General features: G+C 36.7%; 1 protein-coding gene across 2 annotated transcripts; it reads right to left on the reverse strand.

Moving 5' to 3' along the window:
- Positions 1-1,339: 1,339 nt before the first annotated feature.
- Positions 1,340-20,297, reverse strand: Raf (serine/threonine kinase raf oncogene). 2 transcript variants are annotated; one of them, XR_015839266.1, is made up of 11 exons: positions 19,683-20,284; positions 17,124-17,312; positions 14,790-14,905; positions 12,864-12,984; positions 11,179-11,416; positions 9,611-9,723; positions 8,627-8,847; positions 7,898-7,989; positions 4,956-5,131; positions 3,204-3,628; positions 1,340-2,996 (listed from the first exon to the last, which is right to left on the reverse strand). XR_015839266.1 is itself a non-coding variant. In XM_088277553.1 (10 exons), the coding sequence occupies exons 1-10, from the start codon at positions 20,280-20,282 to the stop codon at positions 3,278-3,280; spliced, it is 2,217 nt and encodes a 738-aa protein (XP_088133679.1). In that variant the 5' UTR covers positions 20,283-20,297; the 3' UTR covers positions 2,635-3,277. The 2 variants fall into 2 exon arrangements, 1 of the variants encoding a protein (XP_088133679.1); XM_088277553.1 differs by having other exon boundaries at positions 2,635-3,628; positions 19,683-20,297.
- Between the last annotated feature and the right edge of the window lie 938 nt (positions 20,298-21,235).

A 21,235-nucleotide genomic window follows, 5' to 3' on the forward strand; every position in this document is an offset into this window, starting at 1 on the left:
CAACACCTTGTGATTTCCTTCTTTGGGGTTATGTCAAGCCACAAGTGTATGCTAATAATCCAACAACAATTGAGTAATCAAAGCACAACATTGAACGTGCTATTGCTGAAATACAGTCAAATTTAAGAGAAAAAGTGGTGGAAAATTGGGTCAATAGATTTCATTATGCCCAGAGAAGAGACATGACTTCTCTGGGCATACTGAAATGTCTCTACTTCTAACCCTTATCTGTACCCAATGGTGCATAGGGCACTGCATCATATAACCGCAGTGTTATCTTGATCGTTAACTATGAAGGAAAGGTAATCAGCCCTCCGCTTCAGGTACCAGTCCAGGGTAATATTAAATAAATATTAGAGGGAAAAAACATGCTCACATGAACGATGGTATTTTTCATACATAGTGACAAATCGCTCATTCTTTTCAAAAACGTCATAAATAAAAAATCGTCAATTTTCAGTTGTGCATGTTTTCGGAATGCCCAGAAAATGTACTATATCCCAGCAAAAGTGGCATATTTTTAACTTAATATTTACCCGCTACAGGGCAGAAAATGTTGTTTTTGCATTTTGAAGAAAATGAATTGTTTAATTATTTTTTTAAATATATTAAATATTTTTCAAATGGAGAAAAAACCTTCAGGTTTACCTAAAAAGATCTGTTGCACAGTAAAAAGTTCAATAATAGGCTTGATATCTATTTTTAATACACTGTTATATTTTAAAACATTAAAAACGTTCTCCTGAAAAATTGAGTTTTTTTATTTATGACGTTCTTGAAAGGAGTGAGCGAAATGTAACCTTTCAAATAGAAACACAAATTTGCATCTCACTGAATAATTTATGCATGTTTTTGTAATTTTTAAATTGTATCACTATTAATGGAAAACCCTGTACAAGAAAGCTAATGTTGAATCGATTTACGAAACGTGTCAAATTAATAATAAATAAATAGTTAGCACATTTGGAAACCAGTCAAAATTATGCGACACAAATAAATAAAGAAACAGCACATTTTAAACAAACGCGTACAAAGATTCTCGGCCGATATATACATATACGGAAAATTTTAAACAATTCGGCCCATCAGAGTCAAAGAAACGTGTCTCAGTTCTTAATATTATACAGATGAGACCGAAAATCAGACATTATATTCAATTCACATTAACTAGAAGTATATACAGTAAACCCCCCTGAAACGCTGAGATAACTACCGCGTTATTGGAGGGGACGTTATAGGGAAGTTAATGTTTTTAAATTGTATTTAAATTTTAAATGACTCATTACAGTCATTTCTGCTAGTAAAAATACAATTTAAAATATTATTATTCTTCTTCTTCTTCAAACCCTTATACCCCAATGGTGCATAGGGCACTGCATCATATAAACGCAGTGTTATCTTGATCACTAACACACGAAGGAAAGGTGATCAGCCCCCCGCTTCAGGTACCAGTCCAGGGTAATATTGAATAAATATAAGAGTGAAAAACTCACTTATATATTTATTTGACCCCCCTGGGAATCGAGCCCGGGACCTCCAGTACGGTAGCCGAGCGTGGTGACCATTGAAACATTAAAACATTAACCCCTTATAAAATTCTTTAAGATAAAGGGGTACCTACGTCAGCGTTGTAAGGGGCTTTACTGTACAAATATTTATTTTAAAAACCTATCTATACTTGTCAAACATAATATCGAATTACACATCCAACAAATTACACATAGAAATCAAAATCAAAAAGTGATGTACAATGACATAAAACAACCAAAAATAAAGAAATTGATGGAATTTTACAAACAAAAGCAACTAGATAATAAATAAATATGGTGTTTGAAAATGATGCGGAATGCTTTGAAACACGTGTCACAATAGATTTGAAGAAACAGTGGTATTTAACAAGTAAAACTTAAATTAAAAATGGATAGATTTTTACCACAAAATGAATGCTGATTAATGAATAATGAATTATCAATAAATAAATAAATAAATAAATAATACTTATAAAATGCATATTTGAAAAATAAACATGCTCAAATAACTCTAACTTGTTTTCTTTTAAACATATGACAAGTAAAGGACATAGTTGATTACATTTCTATAATTTGCAGAAATATATTTCTAGTTAACATGTTGACTGCCACGGCGATTTTCAGAATTCCGGTCTAAAAAGCCAATATATTTATCATATTTTATTCTTAAATGAAATTGGCTTCTTCATTTTGAATATATATTTTCTGTTCATTTAACCGCCTTACACATACGAATGTACGCGCGGTTTTTCTTCACCATTCCACGCTAACCCGTATGGCCTACACGCATGCGAAAAGAAATCTGTTCCAAAAATATTTAATGCGTACCGGATACACTGACAAATTTTTGCCAGGATTCATACCTGACAATATTTTGTGACAACGAACAGTGTGATTTTTTGCTACTTTATAAAAAATATGCCTGAAATAACCTGAAGGTAGGGTGGTATTTATCATGTCCACAACAAAAATACAATAATATATTTGTTTTAAAACGTTGAGTGCCATGGCAATTTTCAGTATTCCGGTCTAAAAAGCCAATTTCATTTAATCATATTATATTATTCAAAACTCTTAATTTTCTGTTCATGTAAACTAACACTGATTTTTTGTTCTCTTCTTATGCGCCATCTATCCATATTAGCACTGACGTACTAGGAATTTTATTGTAGCTGCACGAATATGGCAAGTAAACACAGTACGAGATAACTCATAGTCGGTGTCCTCGTAGTTAGCAGTCAATGTGTCAAAGATTTTTGCATGTAATTCAAGGTTCCAAAAAAAATAAAGTTTCTTTGATTCTGAGTGGTCGAATCACAGCTAGGTATTAATATAATCCTACAAGAATAAAGGCGTAGCTTGAATGTTTCACAACAAATAAAAAAATACAATCGTAACACATTGACTGACAGTGTCAGCCACCGGTGGCCGACACAGAGCGTTTCAAACGCGTCTCGGAGCCTGACACTTGTACCTTATATTGTCATATAAAGTCAATATAAGGTACAAAGTGGCCGACGAAACGCAACCGAAGCGCCTTGTATCTTATTTTGTCATATAAAGTCAATATAAGGTACAAACTGGCTGACGAAACGCAATCGAAGCACCTTGTATCTTATTTTGTCATATAAAGTCAATAAAAGGTACAAAGTGTCAGACTCCGGTGGCTGATACTGGCGGTCAATGCCTCGATTGAGAAGTCGCGACACAACATTAGAATGGCGTCCCTCGCAGGGCGGGGACGCCGTTCAAATGTTGCCCGCGCCCGAGCCGTAGAAGGTGGGGAAGTTGGTGGACGGGCCCGAGCCGCCGAACTGGAAGTTGACGGGCGTCTTGGGGGAGGCGCACTGGTAGACGAAGAAGTCGTCGGAGCCCTGCAGGTGCGCCCGGTTGAGGCTGGGCTCGGAGGCGCTGCGCGTGATCTTGGGCAGCGCGCGCACCATGCCCTCCAGCGAGGTGAGGATCTGCCGGAACTCGGGGCGCGCCTTGCGCTCCAGCTTGATGCAGTCCTCGGTGAGGCGCTTGAGCGCGCGCGGGCAGTCCGAGCGCAGCTTGTTCAGGTCCGGCCGCAGGTAGCCGCGCCCCACCATGAACAGGATCTGAGACAACATACAGACATAGTAATGATTAGCATACGTAGCTTTACATGAGAGAGTATGAGGACTACCTGTGTCTCTTTCCAACAGCAATTTTCCATAACTAACAGGATCTGATACACCATTCATCAGTGGTTGGAGCGCTACGTGCAGCGCAGTCAAGGGATAACTGGAGAAGAGTCATTGCTTCTGCAAGGGTCACAACGCTCAGCAATGAGGATTAAGACGGAGAAGAAGATACACCATACAACAATAATTAATAATTAGCCTACATATCAATATACAACATTTTGAGTGTGTCCAAATACCTGTTCACATATCGCTCACTCCTTTCAACAACGTCATAAATCAAAAATCGTCAATTTTCAGTTGTGCATGTTATTGGAATGCCCAGAAAATGTACTATATCTCAGCAAAAACGGCATATTTTTAATTTAATATTTACCCGCTACAGGGCAGAAAGAGTTGTTTTTGCATTTTGAAGAAGAGGTATTGTTTGATTATTTTTTTAAATAAAATAAATATTTTTCAAATGGAGAAAAAACGTTCAGGTTTTAGCTAAAAAGATCTGATGCACAGTAAAAAGTTCAATAAGTGGCTTGATATTTATTTTTAATACATTTCATTATATTTTTAAACTTTAAAAACCATCTCCTGAAAAATCAAGTTTTTTGATAATTGACGTTGTTGAAAGGAGTGAACGATATCTGGATTATCTCCAATTATAGGAGTTATTTTTCATATTATTTTTTGACATCTCAACAAAGATGAAGAAGAATATGGAAGTCTGGGCATTTACAGGGCTTACAACCGTCATCTCACCAATAGATGTCTCTAGTGATTCAAGAACAATGTTTCGAAATTGGATGACATATATAGAACTTCCAAGAATTTGAGTAGTGTGGTTGTCATAGGTAGAATTAGTGAATGTTACACGTGTGCAAAGTGATCACTCAAACCAGCCTATGACGGTCGTAAGTCCCGTAAATGCCCAGGCTTCCATATTCTTCTTCATATTTGTTGAGATGTCAAAAAATAATACATATCTATACATGAGAGAGTATGAGTATGAGGGCTATCCGTGTTTCTTTCTAACTGCATTCCTCTGTAGTATGCCCACTAGTAGTTTCTCCCTAGTAATTGTGAGAAAATAGCAACGCCCCACCATGAGACAGACCCCAACAGACAACTGAGGAAATCCAAGAGGGAGGGTTTTATTCAATACTGGACACAAGAAGGCTGAAGTAAGAGTAAGTAGTAAGTCCAAATACTTCACAAATCTGGATTATCTCCAATTAGAAGTTATTCTTTGCACTTTTGAGTTGCTCACCTGGTCCTTGTTGTTGATGTTAGCATAAGGCAGCTGGCCTGCGAGCAGCTCGTAGAGCACCACTCCGAAGGCGTACACGTCGGACTCAAAGGTGTACGGGTTGGGCTCCTGCATCCTGATCACTTCGGGGGCCATCCACAGGATAGAGCCGGTAGGCTGGTGCGACTGCTGACTCCCTGGAAACAGGAATATAAGGTATCCTTAGACCAGTGTTCCGCAAAGTGTGTGCCGCGGCACACTGGTGTACCGTGGTGATTAGTTGGTGTGCCGCGGAAAAAAGTCTAGTTTTGTGAAGATATTACATAAACTTTGTTATGATATTATGTCGCTCACTCCTTTCAAGAAAGTCATAAATCAAAAAACTTGATTTTTCAGGAGAACGTTTTTAAAGTTTTAAATAAGTCATTGACTCCAATGTATATTCCTAGTAAAATGAATAAAATAATTAGAAGAGAAAAAAAAAAACATGAAAAATAAATTCTTATTATTGACACTATTCTTAACATAGATTAAAACACAATTTGTGAACAGCTATTTTGACTTGCGAGGGCCTTGTTAAATTGTATTAAAAATCAGAGATGATAATAATAATCTAAGGGTAGTAATAAATATAATTTTGGTTATTTTAGCATGAATAGATTATTTAGATAGTCATTTTAGATATGTACCTCAATCAAATCCAAAAACCAAATTAACCCCTTGTGTGATACCCACCCAAATACAATTCGGGTGGGTATTTTGCTGGCAAATCACTGCCCAAATCCAGTTTGGGCACATCGTACATGAAACTTTTTACAGTGATTTGCCTGAATCCACCCCAGGTCATTCTAGATATATCCATTCTTCCTTTATTTTTATTCTTTCTTAATATTCTTTATTTATGTTTAATATTGATTTATTATATTTCAAAATATGATAAAAAAACATGATAGTGAAAAAAAGGGTGGCTTTTTTGACCCACTTTTTTCCAAGAGGTTGGCCATAGAAGTGGTTAAGTAACAACTCCTTATGAAGAAGATATTACTTAATTCTGTGTATGGATTCATTCACTTGACACCAATCAGTCCATAAAATTGGTTGCATATTTCTAGCTCCTGACATATAAGATATCAAAAACTATAGCTGAAAGCAAATATAAACTGAGAAAAAGTAAAAAGGGTTACCGTAAAAGAAGCGATTGCTCATTATCTATAAATAGTTCGGCGAGACAAAGGCCGGCTTTCGTCTTCATTTTGATTTATAAAAGAGATAAAGAATCACATTTCGCTCACTCCTTTTAAGAACGTCATAAATAAAAAAACTTGATTTTTAGGAGAATGTTTCTAAAGTTTAAAAATATAACACAATGTATTCAAAATAAATATGAAGCCACTTATTGAACTTTTTACTGTGCAACAGATCTTTTTAGGTAAAACCTGAAGGTTTTTTCTCCATTTGAAAAATATTTAGTATATTTATAAAAATAATTAAACTATACCTTTTCTTCAAAACGCAAAAACAACACTTTCTGTCCTGTAGCGGGTAAATATTAAGTTAAAAATTTGCCTGTTTTGTTGGGATAAAGTACATTTTCTGGGCATTCCGAAAACACGCACAACTGAAAATTGACGATTTTTGATTTGACGTTCTTGAAAGGAGTGAGCGATGTGTTTTCGCATTTTATTTTGATAATAAATCAATATTTAATACACTTTTTTTTTTATTGGTGTACCTCAGAAATTTCTTAACTTGGCAGGTGTACCTTGAACAGTAAAAGTTTGCGGAACACTGCCTTAGAGAACGCCCAGTAGGTTGTAGACTAGTGCCAGAGAGAAAATTTTGACTCTTTAACACGTTGACTGCTAACTACGAGATAACTCGTAGATTGCGTTCTTTCCTAGGATTGTCAACTACGAGTTATCTCGTACTGTGTTTACTTGCCATATTTGTGCAGCTACAATAAAATTCCTAGTATATCAGTGCTAATATCGATAGATGGCGCATGGGAAGAGAATAAAAATCAATACTGGCTTACATGAACAGAAAATTTATTGATAAATGAACAGAAAATATAATTACGTACTATAATTTGAGTTTTTAACACATTGTCGTCGGGACACGGCATTTGCCGTTTTTCGCGGACTGTCGGTCAACGGCAATATACGGGTTTGTTGTCAGCGTGAAATAAAACGCCTTGAAGAGTAATTTGCTAACTGGGTGCTAGGCGACAGTCTTTTGACGTTATTTGAGATGCCTTGTCCGGATTGGCTAGTATGCCGCTTGTTAAGGCGTCGCCAGAAATCTAGAGTTTTTATGCGATCTCAATCTCTAGTTTAGTTTGAGTCATTTCACGTATTGGACTATTTTTCATACCGCTCGCACTGTTTTGTTTACTGTTTGGTATTTTATTATTTGAATATATTAGCATTGTATAGGGAATGATACCTCGGAGGGGAAGACTATTTTTTAGAGTTTACGATGCTTCTAAAATTGTGAAATACGGAATACTTAGTTAAAAATTATGATTATAATTTATTTTTGATGATCAAATGTCATATATGATTTCTTTGAAAATTTCAATTGAAAATATTATTTGGTTTGCAAATTGTGTCAATTTTAAGAAAGCGATATAATTTTGCGCTAATTGCGAAAAACATCCGGTGTAGGCTAGTCTATTGTTCGAAGCGCCCGACTACAATGTGTTAATAATATAATATGATTAAATGAAATTGGCTTTTAGGACCAGAATCTGAAGATTGCCGTGGCAGTCAACGTGTTAAATTGGAATTAATTAAAGGGCATGTTTTTCGCAGATACTTTGTATACTTTTTACTTGATTCTTTTTTTTTAACCCTGATGATGACAAGGTTCTTGTCGAAACCGGTTGGATAAAGTGTACCAATAAAAAAGTGGTTAAAACAATGTTGTTTAGTTTTATAAAGTATAATTAAAGGGACTGTTACCTGACCAGCGAACCTTGGCAGTTGCCAGACCGAAATCACCAATCTTAACCGAGAGATCGTCGTGCAAGAATATGTTGTTTGACTTCAGATCTCTGCAAAGAATACACAATTACATTTTTGGACGAAAAAGGAGCTTAACTGGATCTAGCCTAGAACAGGACCTAGAAGCGTGGGTAGGCCCCAGACAATATGGTTCGATGACATTAAGGTATTGGCGGGCCTGCACTGGAAGAGAGTCGCGTCCAACAGACAACTGTGGAAGTCCAAGAGGGAGGCCTTTGTTCAATACTGGACACAAGAAGAAGACTTAACACAATACATACATGAGAGAGTACGAGGACTACCTGAGTCTCTATCTAACTGCATTTCTCCATAGTATGCTCACTTAAAATACTTAATGGTCTTAATGGACCACCATAAACAGAACCTGCCCCACCATCCCACCACGCTTAATAATTAACCTACATATACTACATATTTATATCTATAGATGAGAGAGTACGAGGACTACCTGTGTTTCATTAACTTTAACTGCATTTCTGCGTGGTATTTTTATTTTCTGTGCCGGCCTCATTTCAAAGACAGAAAAGGAGGAACTATCCAATGTTTTTATATGAATATTATATACCCATCTCTTGTGTTTGGAACTGTGGAAGAGGTCTTTGTTCAAGAAGAAGGCTGAAGTAAATAAATAGACAACCGGCTCCAGGCTCAGTCAGGGCGACCCACCTGTGTATGATGCACTTGGCGTGCAGGTAGTCCATGCCCTGAGCGGTCTGGCGGGCGATCTCGATGAGCACGAGCAGCTGGAACTTGGTCTCCAGCACGTGCAGGTGCTTGTACAGGCTGGAGCCCTCGCACCACTGCGTCACGATGGCCAGGGACGGCTTGGACACGCAGCCCATGAACAGCAGGATGTTACAGTGGCGCGTCTTACGCAAAACCGCCACCTGGTTCAAACAACAATAACACACCAATGGAAACATTAATAAAACATAACAATGTATACAGAATCTCTCTTGTAGTAAGATATTACAACATTTTGAATGTGTCCAAATACTTGTTCACAAATCTGGATTATCTCCAATTCTAGTTTTTTTTTTTTTTGACATCTCAACATAGATGAAAAAGAATATTGAAGTCTTGGCATTCATGGGACTTACGACCCGAAAAAAAAAATGTAAACTGTTTTACAATTAATATATTATTAGATTAAAACAATATTTTTAGCTTTTCCACTTTATTTTTATTTGACCAGCGACCGGGTTTCGTCGTTACCGACATCATCAGATTGGTTGATTGACCAGTCTGATGATGTCGGTAATGACAAAACCCGGTCGCTGGTCAAATAAAAATAAAGTGGAAAAGCTAAAAATATTGGTTTTAATCTAATAATATATTAAAATGCAATTCCATCACAAAGTGTCAGTGGATAATATAAAAATGTTTTACAATTCTCATAGAATTAACTCTTCATCATTTGCCCATTCAGTTTACTGGCAAAAAACCTTAACTAAAATGATTTTGACTTAATGACGCATATTATGTATAAAGATTTCAATGTTCTATAAACTGGAAAAATACACTGAGTAGTTTGAAATGTCATATTTATTATGTTTTTAAAAGTAAATTCTACTTTAACCTGTTAACCGGGCGGGACGTATAAATACGTCAAACGTTTTGCCAGTATACCCACGATATGCATGTACGTACCTCATTTTTGAAGGCTTGAAGCTGTGCTGCCGAAGGGGTCTTGACGTTCAAAGTTTTCACAGCGACAGGACCGTGCCAATGGGCTTTGTATACAGTCCCAAAACTCCCAGATCCTGTAGGCACAAAGACAATTTATGAATACGGTGGTTGCGAAGATGAAATTATTTAAGAGTTCTTTACGGTGGTATGGACATGTGGAGCTAATGGATAACGAGAGAATGACTAAGAAAATATATGAGGTGAATGTGAGCGATAAAACGAGCACAACCGAAAAAGACAATCAGATCAATCAGAACCTAAAATTTGGTGGTGTCAAAAGTCTGCGTTATCGGGGGGCATGTATGACTAGACATGTGGATGTGAAGGAGGCGAGGAGTGTATGTCAGGACAGAAGAGTGTGGCGTTTCATCCTTTCTGCCTAACCCTGCGGTGAAAAGGCGTGATGGTAGTAGTAGTAGATGAAAAGTGACTGTATTCTAATATCTAAAAGAGGGTAACCTCAGTAAAGCGAAGTGCGAAAAAACAAATGATAAGTTAATATATTTTTCTTCTAACTTTTGACATGGAGAAAAAACATTCAGGTTTTATCTAAAAAGATCTGTTGCACAGTAAAAATTTCAATGAGTGCCTTGATATTTATTTTCAATACATTTTATTATATTTTTAAACTTTAAAAAACGATCTCCAGAAAAATCAAGTTTGTTTATATATGACGTTGTTGAAAGGAGTGAGCAATATATACTCTGGTATACTTGTCCACCTCCGTAATGTAATGCATGAGAGCATGCTCGGCTACCGTTCTGGAGGTTCCGGGTTCGATTCCCAGGGGGTCCCCCCCCAAATAAATATTTCATTTATAAAAATTGATTTTTTCAATTTAATATTTATTCAATATTACCACATCGAAGAAGTGAATATATAAAAATCACTTCAAAGACAAACCGGCGAATCGCCGGCTTTGTAAGTCAGTGACGAATTGACCTTGGCCGGCGATTCACCGGCTTTGTGTTGCGGGTTAACACATTGACTACCATACCAGCCGCCGGTGGCCGAATTTCAATTGCGTCTAGTCCAGGGGTTCCTAAAGTGTGCGCCGTAGAAAGTAAAGAGGGGCGCCGTGAGTCGATCCTCTATCATTATCCGAAACCACAAAGATTTTCTTTTTTGTTGTTCTCTGTTTTAATTCTGAATTCTTATAAATATAATAAAACTCAATTTCATATTGTGGATGTTTTAATTTTTGTGCTTAAGTACCCAACTACTATTATTGTAGGTACCTATTTCTTTCAACTACAATATATACAGGATCTTTCATTAAGTGCTTTCTTTCTTTAAATTTTAATATAACAATGCGCATCAGAGATGTAGCATCAACAATATGGTCGCTGTTAACTGTGAAAGTTTGAGAGTCTTTATTGAAAGACCCTATATACATATATAGTTACTATATCTATTCCAAATAGCTTACTAATATAGGGCGCCGTGACAAAATACTAAGTTTGTAAGTGCTCCACGGGCTGAAAAAGATTGGGAACCCCTGTTGTAGTCGGTGTCAGGAAGCGGCTCACCTATCCGGGGCCCGATGAGGATCTCCTCGGCGTGGATGACCCAGTCGTCGAGGCTCTCGCGCGGGGAGAGCACGTTCTTGCTGGACTCGTCGGCGCTGCGGGCGCGAGGACGGCGCGGGCGCAGCGAGCCCGTGGGCGAGGCCTGCGTGGAGTGCGCGGCGCGCGGCGCGCCCGGCGGCGACAGCGGCGGCGCCGCCACTGCGCCCCGTGCCGCGCCCGGCGCCCGGCTCGTCTCGTACTGCGAGAGACAAGGCAACGGTGAACACAAATTGCGGCAGCTTACTGAAGGGTGTCATTTGGCAATCATTTATTTATTTGGGAATTACAAATATAGTTAAATAGACCAACTAAAATACAGTGAAACTTCTCATAATAAGCATAATTCGTTCCGAAATCTCACTTGTTTAAGTGAAACACTTTTAAGCGAAACATTGTTTATTTTGTACATTAAAAGTTTATTGTTGTCATTGTTTGTTTTGACTGGCACAGAAGTCCCGGCTCACAAGTTAATGTCGTGAAAAAGGAACTTGACCTTTCTCTGTTCCTTGTTGTGCGAAATGCGAGAGCAACTTTTTCACATTTTTTGTTACTCGTCATGAGAGGTTTCACTGTATTTGATTTCTCAAAAAAAGTTTAATAAAACATTTTAATTTCACAATACATAATTGTTTTATTTGATAAAAATAACCTACAGATTCTCTGTACTGTAATCCGAATGCTCCACAGAGGGTAATTTTTTAGCGTTCGGATTATAGAGGTCCTGCTGTATATTGTCTGTATGAAAAATCTAGCCAAAGAATGAATAGTGTACTAGAAATCCCTTTTTGCAAATCCAGACTCGCGTTTACTGTTTAATTCATTCCACAAAGCCCACATGATACACTAATTATCTAAATTTGTTTAGATTTAAAATTTTGCTTAAATTATTTATCAAAAAAAAAAACAGATCTTAGTAGCTTCTTCTTTTAAACTTATAACTCATATATTGTAGTCATACAGGAGAAAGTGACCAATTGCATTGTTATACAAAAACGTGATCATTGACTATTTGATATCTTACTAGCTTAATACATATTGACCTGAAAACATCCCAAAGGATTTCAAACTTGGAAGTATAATATATTGACTTGGTAAAAATGACTAACTGCATTGGTGATTTTCTTGCCAAGCAATAGTGACTTAAATGGCCCTCCTGAACATTTTACGTTTTGGTAGTTGGTCACTTTCTCCTGTACGACTACGATATGTAGTACAAACTTATTTGTTAACTTTTTCATTTTCATCTTTTAGATTTTTTGTTTTCTGTTGAAATCAAATATTTGTACTTTAATCTATTTATATATTTCTGATATCTATTGTATTCTTTCCAGTGTCCTTTATTATAACCTACAATATAATTTATACCCTCACACAGACCATGCCTTTGTGGGATTTTATTTGCAATAATATTTTTTAAATATACTTATAATATACTGTGAAATACAAAAAATTAAAATAATAATTACGTTTGAATATAAGTTTATATTCAAACCCGTAGATGGAAGCATCCGTAGCTTCCGAAATTAGTGGTTAAAATATAATACTCAAGTGGTAAAAAAAAAAAAAATTAATTAAAGCCAAATATAGCAACTTGTTCATATTAATTTTTAAAAAATATATATTTTTTTATTATTATTTCAAATTACCTGCTGGTTCATCAACTTGGTAGCATTTTGGTGTTCCGCGAGCGTGTATGGCCGGACCATGTTGAAGCACACATTGGGAGCAGAGTTGGACCGGTCCTGCTGGTTGAGGGATCTGGGGTGCCTGCACGCAAAAGAGCGATCCATATAACCTTTATATTTTCAAACTTACAAATCAATTATTTTATTTTTAGTCCGCCTCCGTAGCGTAATGGTCAGCACGCTCGGCTACCGTACTGGAGGTCCCGGGTTCGATTCCCAAGAGGGTGTCAAATAAATATAAGTGTTTATTGTAACTGCAGACAGTTGGTAGAATTCCATATTGAATTGTCGGGTAATATATCCAAAATAAAATAAGGTTTGTTGGATTGAATTCTACATTTATTTATGTATATCTTAATACGTGACGCGTTTTGTCTTCTTAGGACATTATCAAACACTCCTTTGTGTTTGATAATGTCCTAAGAAGACGAAACGCGTCACGTATTAAGATATACATAAATAAATGTAGAATTCAATCCAACAAAAACCTTGTTTTATTTTGGATACATTACTCCTATATAACACTCCTTTGTGTTTGATAATGTCCTAAGAAGACGAAACGCGTCACGTATTAAGATATACATAAATAAATGTAGAATTCAATCCAACAAAAACCTTGTTTTATTTTGGATATATTACCCAATAATTAAATGTAAGTGATTTTCTCATTCCAATATTTATTCAATATTACCCTGGACTGGTACCTGAAGCGGAGGACTGATCACCTTTCCATCACGTGTTAACAATCAAAATAACATTGCGTTTATATGATGCAGTGCCCTGTGCTCCATCTGGGTGCGAATAAGGGTTTGATGAAGAATTTATTTACTTTTGGTAGAGCGCAAGATGCAAAAAAAATATTGTACAAGTCGGAATTGGGTTTGAGGTTACTTGTGATTAGCATACGACCCTAATTAGTATACTAATTAAGATCGGGGTTGATGAAAAAACTACCCGACAACAATGCGTTAATTAGGTTTAAGTTTTGCACTGACATTTTTTGGTGGAACTGCATTTTATAGAGTAAAATAACAACTATGTAGTTTTTTCCACATTAATTTTATTTGACCAGCAGATTGATTTTGTCGTAACTGACAAGAAGTCTGATGATGTCGCTATTATTAGCTAACCAGAAATATATAAAGCCATGTTGGAGATAATTATCAGTACTGAGCTGATTGCATGGATAGTGCATGTCAGCCCTCAGCCCTTAGTGCATGTTGTCATGCTATCTCTAGTGCATGTTGGTCCTCGGCTCGACCAAAATCGCATGTGATCAACATTTTTTGTAGTTGTAAGTGTGAGTTAGTTATGACAAAACCCGGTTGCTGGTTAAATAAAATTCATGCCGAAAAAACTACAAAGTTGTTGATTTATTCTACAATGGGTTAATAAAATGTGGTGTTGGAGGCGCATGCTCCGAATTTCATGGACAGCTAGACGCACCAATGAGTCCATTCGCCAGGAACTACGCTTGGATGGCTTGACTCTGGCCAATATCTGTACCCGACGGATTCTCCAGTTCTTTGGACACGTTGCGCGTGGCAACGACGATAGCCTGGAACGACTAGTTGTGATCGGTAGCCTAGAGGGAAAGAGAGGGAGAGGAAGATCCCCACACGGTGGACCGATCAAATTAAGGCAGCAGCAAGCACCTCGGTGGTTGGAGCGCTACATGCAGCGCAGTCAAGGGATAACTGGGGAAGAGTCATTGCTTCTGCAAGGGTCACAACCCTCAGCAATGAGGAATAAGACGGAGAAGAAGGGTTAATATTGAGTACCAAGAGGAGTGTGGACACGGTAGGTGTCTTTGATCCGCACAGACAAGTTTGCGTACGGTTTTGGCCGAAAAACAAAAGTGGAGGTGGAGATGGTGAGAGTACTTACTTGCTGTTCTGCTGCCCCATCTGCTGGTATTCGAAACTGGGCGGGAAGTGGAGGATGCCGGCTTGCGTTTCCGGATTTTGAGCCAGGAGCGCGGCATAGTATGTGGTCATCCGCATCTGGTGTAAAAAAAACATTCAGTCAGTGTCTCAGCCGTGAACTCAACCTCGTGATGTCCTTTTTATCTCACAAAAATAGAACTAAAAATATCAGGTTCCTTTATTTTTTTTTTGTAATATAATTTTTAAAATCATTTTTAAAAGAAAACTGCCTTTTTGGTTTGTTTTTTAAAAAAATCTTTGTGAATTGAGACAAGCTGATGCATAATATTTAAATGTTGTTTTTATAATGAAATTTTCAAATAAATTTGTTTTTTCTTTTCTTTTATTTCTTAAGGTATAAACTCAAAGATATAAAATAATTAGTAATAATAATATATATAATTAAAATGTAACTTTGTTTTAAAATCACCATAAATATTTAATTACAACTGAATTATAATGTCTACCGGTTTCGAAGCTAGCCACTTATTTACCAAGACTGATTATTATTATGATTAGTATTAATCAGTCTTGATAAAGAAGCGGTTATTATTATTGATTTTAAAACAAAGTTACATTTTAATTATAAAATGGAAAATCAAAGTTAGTGCTTCAAATATTTTTTTTTTCATTAATTTATTTGGCAGTCACGGAAAATAGTGGTAAAATCCATCTATTTTCAATAAAAGTTTTACTTAGTAAATACCACTATTTCTTAAAACTAGTTGTGACACGTGTTTCGGTGCATTCCGCATCATTTTCAAACACTGTATGAAATTTTCCACCATTTTCATGCATCGAAACATGTGTCATATTAGATTCTAAGAAACAGTGGTATTTACTAAGTAAAACTTAAATTAAAAACTTAATTTTTTGTTTAAACTGTTTACATAATTTAAAATTTGTCCGAATAAAAAAAAAACAAAACAGAAGCAATAAAAAATGTTTACAAAAAACTTTATCTATTATAAAAATAAAATAAAACAAGTCTTATACCTTATATAACGCAAACAAACAAACAAAAATCAAATGGCAATGGGCAGGATACATTGCAAGATAGGACCCCACAAAAGGTGTCGGAAGACCTCAAAAGAGATGGTCGGACGACATAGTCACTGTGGGGGGTAGAAACTGGCTGCAAGCAGCAACCGACCGGAGGAAATGGAAAGAAGGGGAAGAGACAGTGGAGGACAGAGGGCTCATGAAGAAGAAGAAGAAGAAACCAAACAACTGAACATACTGAGAATCACCAGTCCAGGGTCTATATCAAGCTTTTTTTTCAATCGATTTGGAAGTATCTATCATTGGAAGTACCATAGAACATGGCTACTTGAACTTTGATGTGTTACTTGAGCCCGGTACAAAAAAGAGATTTAAATCTGTATTTGGTCTACAATAATGAACAATATCGTGACAATAAGTGTCACCTGTCAGGGAAACAATGAATCATGTCGATACGTTCATTATTGTAGACCAAATACAGATTTAAATATCTTTTTTGTACTGGGCTCAAGTAACACAGCAAAGTTCAAGTAATCCCGTTCTACGGTATCTAAAAACGTTGGATAATTCCTTCTTTTCTGCCTTTGATATGAGGCCGGCCCAGAAGGTAAAAATACCCTTCCCTTAACCTTTTAACCGTATTAACTTTGTTCCTTTGTTCGCGGCAGTATTTCGCCGTTTTTAAAATGATTACTTTTATCATGTATTTAGTTAAGTTAAGAAACTATTTATTTTCCTAAATAAAAACGTTCAATGGGATTCATTGTGCCTTTTGGTACTTTATAATACACTTGTGTCACATTATTCTTGAAATATATCGTGATATAAACAAATAAGATCGTAACATAAATAAATCAAAGCACGCATCGTGTGTCACTCTTACCCACTGGCGATGCGCAGCATCGAGAGTGAGACAGATATAGGGCATGATTATGGCGCGGACTGATTATCGACCTCGAGAAAAATCAGTGATCTGTTCTTTTATTTATCCTTGTGATGTTACAAATTATTAGTCAGATATTTCAACAGGTGTCATAAGGCCAAGGATTGGCGTATTATTTTATCCAAAGTTCCACACCATGAAAAAATCCCTCCAAGTTGAACTGAGGTTCGAAACTTGGAGCAAAGTAAAAACACATACGCTTATGTCAGCCGCGTATGGGGCATGTTTTGTGAAAACACATACGGTGCGAGCCGCGTGGATCCGGCTAAGCATCAACCGACCGAACCGGTAGAAATACCTTTCCCGTCCCGAGTGTGCCAACTTACAGAATACTTATTGAGTTATACTGACCTGATGGCACATGCTGGGCACCTTGTCGGCGCAGCGCTGGTGGAACTTGAAGGTGCACTGGGTGCAGTAGAAGCCGGTGAAGAGCAGCCGCCGGCAGCACTCGCAGAAGGCCAGCGTGAAGAAGGTCTTCCGCATGAACTGGTGGGAGACGAGCGGCATTTTCGGGTTCTCCAGTATGCGAACGGTTACCTGCCCAATCGTACAGAGTTTAACCAACCCAAGTGTATGTTTATGTATTAAATGTTAAATCAAACACTGGTTTTTTGGGTCTACTAAGTTGTATTTTACTGTTTAAAAAAAAAACACATAAAAATCAATTTTGTGACAATTGTTTCACCTAGTTATGGCATTTTCAAACGAATGTGAAGATTAATCAGTGTTTGATTTAACATTTAATACGTACATTTTAATTTATGTATTAAATGTTAAATGTTAAAATTTATGTATTTTAGAGTTCTACATAGGCTGTGGGGGGTATAGTCGCTGTGGGGGGTAGAATCTGGCTGCAAACAGCAACCAACCGGAGGAAATGGAAAGAAGGGGGTGAGACCTATATCCAGCAGTGGAGGTCAGATGGCTCATGAAGAAGAAAACAGAAGGGAAAGGAAATGGTAGAATCCTAGTACCATCCCTAATGTATGAAACATAAGCAGGATAAAAGTAGATTGAATGCAGTCAAAATGCGATCTCTCTGACGAATGTGTGGCAAAACAATGAAATAACTTAAGAATAAAAGGCTGACATAAGAATTATCGACAAAATTGAGAGAGGTGTGTTGAAATGGTTTGGAAATGGTGTAACGAATAATAGAGGAGAGAATAGTAGAACAAATTTACGGGTCAAATGTAGTTGGGAGCAGAGGAAGACCGAGGAAAACTTGGCATGATCAAGTGTGTAAAATACTTGAAAGCGGTCCGTTCGAGTGTCGGAGTAACCGTCAGGTATGTATGAGGAGATGCATGAATGTGGAAGAGGCGAAGAACGTTCTCTCTGCCTACTCTGCAGCGTGATAGTTAGTTAATTAATTAGTTGAATGGTTGGAGGAATATGAGGTTCCTATTTCACATTCACATAGAATAAAGTCTTGGGGCCATTGGACAAAAACAAATTTGAAAATGGTTCAAAATCTGCAATATTTCATAATTTAAAAAAACATGTACCCAGACACATAATACAATCAAAGGGATAAACTAAATTCGATATGTAAACATATAAAGTTACTTCCGGTACGTGGAATTTTGTGGATGAATATCATCGTTGAACAAAAAAACTAGAACAAAATATAAGCAGATAAGCCTCTTAATATAAAAACCTTTGCCAGTTATCCCTCCAAAAATAATAAAACTCCATTTCGGGTGTCCAAATTTAAAACACAGCAAGGGACTTTTTTTTTGTAGTACGTTTTTTTTGCATTTTTGGACTAAGTAGAGTCTACTAAGTCCATAAATGCAAAAAAAACCTACTACAAAAAAAAAGTCCCCTACTGTGTTTTAAATTTGGACAGCCGATTTCTTGTCTGCTTAAAACGTAAATTCTTAGTAGTGGTATTATAAATCGTTTGTTTTCACTACTACTACTACTTTACCATCACGCCGTTTCACCGCAGGGGTAGACGAGAGGATGGAACGCCACACTCTTCTGTCCTGACATACATTCCTCTCTTTCTTCACATCTATATATCCAGTCAAACATGCCCTCCGATTAAGCAGACTTTTGACACCACCAGATTTTAGATTCGGGTTGATCTGATCGTGCCAAGTCTTTTTCGGCCGTCCTCATTCTGTTCTCCCGCTCACATTTGCCACATATATTTTCTTAGTCATTCTCTCGTTACCCATTAGCTCCACATGTCCATACCACCTTAAAGAACTCTTCCTAATCTTTTCAATGATTTCTTCTTCAGCCTTACATTCCTTTCTTATATCTTCGTTTTCAATTCTGTCATACAATGATTTTCCACACATTCATCGAGAGACCGCATTTCAACAGCGTTCACATTGCTTTCATCCTTCTTTTGCCTGTACTTTTGGTGTAGTGCTTGATATAGTTACCAAATAAATCAAAATAAACATTCCCATTGTGATTAATTTTTTTCTCTCTTTAAAATTTTAGTTTGGTATAAATGTGAGCAGTAACAATTTCACTTTAGTCTACATTTGACCTGATGATGGAATGATTATTCCGAAACCGTTAATCACGAAGTAGCGTTTTTTAAAAGCCCTACACATACGAATGTACGTGATACGTGCGGTTTGTCTTCACCATTCCACGCTAACCTGTATGACCTATACGAGAAAAGATATCCATTCCAAAAATATTTAATGCGTACCGGATACACTGACAAATTTTTGTCAGGTTTCATACCTGACAATATTTTGTGATAACAAACTTTTTGTTGTGATTGTTTTGCTTGTTTATAAAAAAAATATGTCTGAAAATAACACGAGAGTAGAGTGGTTAAAGTGGTATTACACAAAGTGAATGATGAATGATAAGGAAGAGTGTTATATTACCATACCACAAAGTTAACAATGCTTTTAAAATACAAGATATAGTTACCTCCTCGGCGTCTATTAACGTGATGTCAACATCCCACGGAATTTGATAGTTTGTATCTTTCCTGACAACTTCACACATTTCACAAGTTAGATTTCTTAACTTTAAAGCTTTGGAGAGAGCCTCTCTAAGAGTGACACCCTCCTTCACTTGCACGCTGGTCCGTTGCTGGTGGGGAAGGTGAGCACGCAAAAACACTTTCGGCAGCCGAGTCAAGGTGTCGTACTTCTTCACATTGTCCTCTTGAAACGAATAGCTGTCGTCGTATCTATCTGGAGATTCAGTCTGTATTCGTTCTATCAGCTTGTGTTCCTCCACTTCCAGGTTGTGCAGCTTACCGGTCAGCTCTTGATATTCGGTTAAATACATCAAAGGTGGGATCGGAAACGCTGCGAATTTGGCATTCAGTGCGTCTATATTTTCGCGAGTCACGTTGATAATACTTTGGATATTTCTAAGTTCGTACGTCACCGGATCTGCCAAATCCTCACTGTCCGTCGAGGTAGACATGTTATCACTATTGAAAGACAGCGTGGGTATATTTCCATTAAATCTTCTAGTACTATTTTCTTTTTCTCTAGTAACTGCCATTGTTCCTACCATAGAAAAACCGACATGACAGCTAGATGAGCATGTATATTGGAAAACATATCGGATAGTGACGTTTTTGTTGTTCGTAAATGCTTGAGATTCTGCACATCAAATAGGGTGGGCAGAAACGGATTTTCCCTTTCGATATTTATTACTGAATAACTATTGACTTTTCTTCAGTTCTCGTATGTTTTTCAAAATTGTTTCTACTTATTTCGTGACTAAATATTACAATTGCCTATCTACAAAACGGCGGAAAAAGATGTACCAGCTACCAAAGATTTCTGTTGATAATTTGTTTCTATTGAAGGGTTTTTTTTCATTACCTAACGTCCAAGTGACTCTGAAATCTAGCTACGGCATATGTGTTGCTGCTTATCATGACCCTACTTAGGCTTCAACTTTTTATGTTTCATAGCCTATGCTTACTCGTGAGTGGATTTACTCTTTATGTTTAAAGTTACTATATTTTCATGTAATTCCATTGAAGGGATAATCCCGGGATAAATATAAACATTATTTGTTTTTAAAATATCCTTTTTCAAAAGTGAATCATTACTCATTTGAAGTGTTTGACCATTCTTACAGTTCAACATATAATAGTTAGCTCCTATTATGGCCTTTTCTCGTAGTTTTGCCATACATTTATCATATCGCTTTTTACTCTATACATTGGGTTTGTAAACATATGTTGTGACGCTTTATCAAAATTATTGTTATTATTTGTATGAAACACAATCACGAGAACAGCATTATTATAAAAAATTAAGGAAACCTAATTTCACCAATCAAAACCCGTATAATTAATTTTATCAATTCTATTGCCCAGCATTTGTATTTATCTTTATGTTATTACTAACCTATTGATGATAAAATATAGTATTAATATACTCAATTTTAATCATCTATCGTTAGCTAATTATTTGATGTACGAGGTATGTATATCATAAAATGGTCTCCCTATC

Source organism: Brachycentrus maculatus, unplaced genomic scaffold, assembly GCF_059751285.1.
Source record: "Brachycentrus maculatus isolate JH-2025_06_01 unplaced genomic scaffold, ASM5975128v1 h1tg000046l, whole genome shotgun sequence".
NCBI lineage: Eukaryota > Metazoa > Arthropoda > Insecta > Trichoptera > Brachycentridae > Brachycentrus > Brachycentrus maculatus.

Coding starts and splice junctions, on each gene's coding strand:
- Raf (XM_088277553.1), bottom strand. CDS start 20,282: ATGGTAGGAACAATGGCAGTTACTAGAGAAAAAGAAAATAGTACTAGA. Junction 17,313..19,682: donor CGTTAATAGACGCCGAGGAG/GTAACTATATCT, acceptor ACGATTGGGCAG/GTAACCGTTCGCATACTGGA. Junction 3,629..4,955: donor ACATCAACAACAAGGACCAG/GTGAGCAACTCA, acceptor ATGTTGTCTCAG/ATCCTGTTCATGGTGGGGCG.